Source organism: Pteropus alecto, unplaced genomic scaffold (genome assembly GCF_000325575.1).
Source record: "Pteropus alecto unplaced genomic scaffold, ASM32557v1 scaffold270, whole genome shotgun sequence".
Lineage (NCBI taxonomy): Eukaryota > Metazoa > Chordata > Mammalia > Chiroptera > Pteropodidae > Pteropus > Pteropus alecto.
Genome location: NW_006430735.1, coordinates 5,168,791 through 5,174,532, shown reverse-complemented (window position 1 = coordinate 5,174,532; position 5,742 = coordinate 5,168,791). Strand labels below are relative to the sequence as shown.

General features: G+C 36.5%; 1 protein-coding gene across 1 annotated transcript in view; it reads right to left on the bottom strand.

Annotated features, from left to right (window-relative positions):
• The window catches only part of PHLDB2 (pleckstrin homology like domain family B member 2), a 107,776-nt gene that overhangs the window by 74,844 nt on the left and 27,190 nt on the right, over positions 1-5,742 (bottom strand). Inside the window, exon 3 of the mRNA XM_015595005.2 lies at positions 4,800-5,742. This exon is cut by the window's right edge and continues 26 nt beyond it. Coding sequence (XP_015450491.1) covers positions 4,800-5,742 — 943 coding nt within the window. The remainder of the gene's footprint in view (positions 1-4,799) is intronic.

Here is a 5,742-nt window from a genome sequence, read left to right as displayed (position 1 = left end):
TTAATAACTCTTTTTAAAAATTTGAGCCACCAAGTTTATTTGGTTAGAAAACCAACCTCTCACCCCATTTGCAGTTTAACTGGCTCACTTCCCACTAGTGCAACCATTTTTTAAAAAAAATTAAAACCACAATCAGGATGTAGCAAGAAGAAGGGCCACATCAGGAAGGAGATGCTTTTCAAGTCAGATTAGAGGACAAAATAGTTTTCAGTACTTAAGCTTGCCTTCATATTCGAAATACATTCTTCTTAGGAAAAAAAGAGGTTAATATTATGGCTAGACAATAATAGGTATTCTCTCAGTATTGTCCACTCTGCACCCAACCAAGAAATGCTGTCAAATGGCGGCGATGCTGTTTAACAAGGCACCGCAGATGACTGTCATCAGCCAGAAAGAAAATATTGTCCTGCTACAAAGCAATTTGTGGGAGTCCACTAGTTCTCCACAATAGCACACAGATGCTTTAAGCAATGGAATCAAATGACTACTCAGTTTGCTTTAAGTTTTTTTTATTTCTCTCTTTTCTTTTTAAAATAACTTTAACTGCCCTGGACCATATAAAAAACTAGATGGCCATCACTACTTCTGTAGTGATGTAGTGGAAGGGATGTAGGTATCAAATGAGATGAATAAAATAATATCCTGTCTACTTTATAATGACTTCTCTAGCCTCTGGAACTACCAGCCCACTAGATATTCCTCATCCATTACTCCTACTTGGAAAAGAGGTCAGAACTAGGCAGTTTAAACGACCAGTAATCAGCCCTCAAGGACGTCACGAGGTCTTTGAATTGAAGTGCACACACTTCATGCACACAGGATCCTCTCAAGACTTCACTTACACCCAGTAATTCTCAGCTTGGAGTATTTTTAAACAAAGCCTGAGATTTGATTTCTAAAATCATAAAAAAGAAATAAAAGGTTGGCATAATGACAAAAGCAAGATTTGGCAACTAAGAGCAAGAAAGACGAAAGAAAAATTATAAAAAACTAAACATCTCAAATAGCATAGCAGTTATTCAATGTAGACTCCAAGTGGATTATTATGCCTCATTAATAGGTCCTAGGAGATTCATAATTAGGGTTCAATCTTTAGTAATTACCTTGAGTTTTCAAATAAAGTTTGAACAAGTAGAAAAGAAACAGATGAAACATTGCTATAATCACTGCTAAGCTAAAAAATACTACAAAAATTATGTTTCATGAACAAGCTTTATCCTGTGGTTTCCTAATTAATGAATTCAACAAATCTTTGGCATCTAGTCATTCTGTATTTGAGTAAAAGGTTTTTTTTTTTTGTAAATTATGCTTTGACAATATGGAGGTCCCAGTAAAATATCGAAGTGGACTGCATTGTTCACAAAGTACATCTCACGGACTGGAAGCCCAGACACAGCTTTTCTTGGCTCCTGGAATATAACCCAAGTGGCAGTAAAACTTTACCTTCACTCACTTGGTATTCTCTGAAGTTTTTGTTTTCCTACTCTGTGCTTTTTGTTTCTGATTCTTTGCCAAGTTTGTTTGGGGTTTTGGTTGGCACACAACCAAGTTATCTCCATTGGTGGCAGCAATGGTTGTAATCTGGTTTTATGGTCTGACCACTTAGTGATCTGTCTGGAAGAACTGGAATCTAGTCTTGCTCAGGCGAAAGATGACTGGACATTTGTTTGTTGTTTTTCATTTGTTTGTTGTTTTCCTATTTGTGAGATCAAATCAGAACAATATTTTTGTGCCCAGTGGAAAAGCAAGTCTTTTGAGATCTGGAACAGTGAGATTTTTGTGTTCTAGTGTTTACTTTTGATCTGTAGCTAAGGCCGTGGAACTTATGCTCTAAGTTCTTTATCCGTCTGTGTCTCTGTACTTGAAAAAAAAAATCACTGTGTGTGGGCAAAATATTTTTCTACCTCCGGAGCATAATAGTAAATTAAAATAAAGGAACTCTGCTTCTGATTAGTTTATAAAGACTAATAAGCATGTAAATAAATCTAATATTTTCCAAATTCCAATAAAATAAATAAAATTCTAATCATTTTAATGTTACCCTCTTAGGAAAAGACCTTTCTCATTAAAACTGCTGAATTCAGAAGACTTTTCTCCCTTAGAAAACAAGTTTACATTATTAAAGTGAATGCTTACACAAGTCAGACTAATTTGATAACCTGATTTAAAAAACAGCTCTATGTCTTTGCCTTATTTTATCAGTGTACAGTATAATACAAGTATAATTTTAGTTTTTGAAGGGGTCGGATTTGTTTTATCATAAAGAGATTAGTTTATCTGAATTTCTTAAATGCCATATATTAGTTTACTGAAAAGATAAGCTAAGATTACTTCCATATGATGTTTAAGATTAAGACAAATATAAAATTTGGGCTCAACAAAATTATAATTGTAACAAACCTTTTTACATCAATACTAATTATGTTCTGTGATGTGTCAGCTTAAACATAATTTCCAATATCTTTAAGATAAGTACCTTTGTCTTAAAGTGTCTGGTTGTTCCAGAATGTGAAAGACCGTAAAGAACAAGTGTTGATGGAAATTTAAAAATTGTAGATTTGCAGAAATGGAACTTCATTTGACTTGATTTGTAATACAAGCAAATGGTTAAGTCTATGAAGATGTAATCAAAATTTTGGCAAAGGTTGTACAACTTTGATGGGTTTATTTATTAAGAGATTTTTAAAAATATAATACATGACAAGTACCCTATTAATGTAAAGCTAAAATTCAGTTATCTCTATTGAAATTAAATTAATAACCAAAGATGCAGAAGAATAAGAATTAATTACCTGGAACTGACTGAACTGATATAGAAAATCTAATTCCTAAATGTGGATATGTGTTTTGGGAAATCACTGGTATTATTTTTAATGTTCTATTTGCAGTGGGGAGAACTCTTTAGCATTCATGTTGATCTGTCTCTAACTTTCAATTTCGTTAACTCTGACTTTGCAAACTAAATGAAACATCCTTTTAATGGTAGCTTGTTCTGCTTGGTCTCTCAGAATTTAGGATGAAATATATATATTTTTAAGACACTTGACTTTTTAATGGCAATAGCATTACTTGCACAGGCTCAGTAAGAATCTGTCCTCTTTTTTATTTTACTAGGATGTAATCAAACAATAAGACTATGCAACAGAGGCCAAACCTAGAGTGTCATATATTAAAATAAGCCTCATTTCATCAGAGATGACAAGCCTTTAGTAAGGAAAAAGAGTTATAACTTCATATTTGCTGCCTATACCCACAAAGCTCTCCAAAGAAGTTAAATGAGGACCTGACGGTGGCTTACAGGGCTCTGATTTTACAGGCAGTAATGTCAGTTCCTGGATCGCCAGGAACCTTAGCAGATTTGGGGACAGAGAAATTCACCAACACATATAAGTGCTAATGATGAAACCCAGTAGAGATGAGTTTTGAGTCTGATCTCCTATCTTTAGAACAAAAGAGTAAATAAGAGTATTTGAGGAGGATCACTGTTGTGATGGAAGCCATTGAAATGAATTTCTTAGATTCCTTAATAAGTGATCAGATAAAAGTTAATTCTCTGACTTCATAGTTGTTCAGCACAGCATAGCGCTAGATTTGCTATCCATATACAAGAAGACTTTTATATGCTAATTAAAACTTCTTCTGAACTTATGCCAATGAATTGAGCCCAAATACAATGTCTTTTGTAACCATGAAAAATCTCTGGAGATTATGGTAACGAAGGAAACTGTCATACTGGAGTGCCATCTAACAGACCCACCCAAGAAATATCTAAGACCCACCTAAGAAATATCTAATATCTCTCTAAGGGTACACAAATTTGTTTTCACTATTAATAATTAGGATATTTGGAAACTCTATAAGAATAGACATTAACTTATCAAAACCTGTGATACAAATGATTTTTTTTCTAAAATGTCAAACAAATTTTGTCATGTATTGATGCAAATGGTTTCTATCCATTATAATCCAAAGGTTACCATTGTATTGTTCCATAGGGCATTAACTAGTTTGGTATGTGATTCAGAAATCTTATTCCAGCAAATTTTCGTTTAGTAATTAAAATACTTTTGATACTCCTGTACATATGTAAACCAGCTTTACCATCCCGTGGCTTTCCACATTAAGAAAATACATAATTCATCATTAATGAATCAAAATAATCTCTGACACCTTTTATCCTAAAAACAAAAACAAAACAGAACAAATAAAAATAAAATAAAACAAAAGAGATTAGAAAAATGCAGTAGTTTGGAGTTACTCTATGTACTACTAAGGGAATATGAAATAAGTGTGTGGGTGTAGAGTGCAGAAAAAATGTTGAGCACCATGTAGCCTACCTTTTAACTTTCCAGACAACTTGCTGTACAGAAAAACTTACTGTCTAATTCCCAATGCATCATGATTTCACTGATTATTTCTATCATACCACAAACATGCAAATTTGATTATAAGTAACACAAATCAGTGTTTCCTCATAGCCTTAAAGAAAGGGTTTGTGAGACTTACAAGAAATTCAGTAAAATTCACAATTACTTTTGTTAGGTTTACCAAAAATTTGTATTTGTGAGAACTCTGCAGAGCAACTTAACATGACATTAGGCACATGTGGACCTTCAAAATGCCCACAGGTGACTAATAACAGTGATCTGGGAAGAGGAAGGATAGCAGGAAAAACTCTGTGAAGGGACAGCAGGGGCTGGTGCACCTGGAAATTCTACATGCCCACATAAATCCTTGGAGTTTGTCTCCAAGAAGCTGTTCAGTGAAACAGTGAGGTCAAGTCAGATGAAGAAGATTACCAATCGCTCCATCTCCTGCTCCCTGAGTCTCTCCTCCCTCTGCCGCCGGTGATAATCCATCAGGTCATCGCGTCCTGAAATGGAACTAATGCTGCTTTTCCGTTCCCGAAAGACAGGCTGGGGAGTTCCTGAGGCCTGTCTGAGGCTGTCCAAATCTGCATCATCCAACTCGATAGATCCACAAGAGAAGTTCCTCCTGGCCATAAACACTCTGTCTGGCTCTCCGGGAGGAAATGAATGACCTGAGCTGGTCCCCGAGAAGGAAGCCCTATCAAGGTCATCAGAGGTACAGGAAGAGGAGGAGGCCAGAAGCATCTTCCGAGCCATTCGAGGACTGCCAGGGACACTGAGGGTGGAACTTACATAAGAATTGCCCTCAGACGCAGATATTTTATAAGGTAAAGCCCCTGAGCTCAAAGAAGAAAAATTCAGGTAATTGTCATTGTCTATTATACTATGAGGTAGATCCTTTTCCCCAAGTTTTGTTCTTTTGGAATTGCCCAGAGAGCTTCTTGGAGGCAAACTGAGAGGCGTCAGCTGGTTCTCTGTGGCCTTGTGCAACCTGGGGAGCGATCGGCTATAGGCTCCCATGTGACTTAGGCTGCTGCCTGAATACTTCCTAGTTCTTAAGCCGATGCTTTCAGATGTTGGCTCCTTATGTCTGCTCATCTTGGCCTGAAGCGTCAAGTTGTCCTGGATACTCATTTTCCTGGCTTGCTTAGGGCTAGAAGGCATGCTCGCAGCCCCAGATCTGCTGATGGGAGAGGAGCCGGTGTCACTTCCATTCCACATGGCCAGGAGTGAGCCAGACGCCTTTCGGCCTTCTAGCCCTCCAAGAAAGTAGACATTATCATGGGATTTATTCCTTGAGCTATATTTGGAATAGGGAGGCTTCTCTGAGAGTCTCAAGGACCTTTCACTATCCCGGCCAGTATAGTGATCA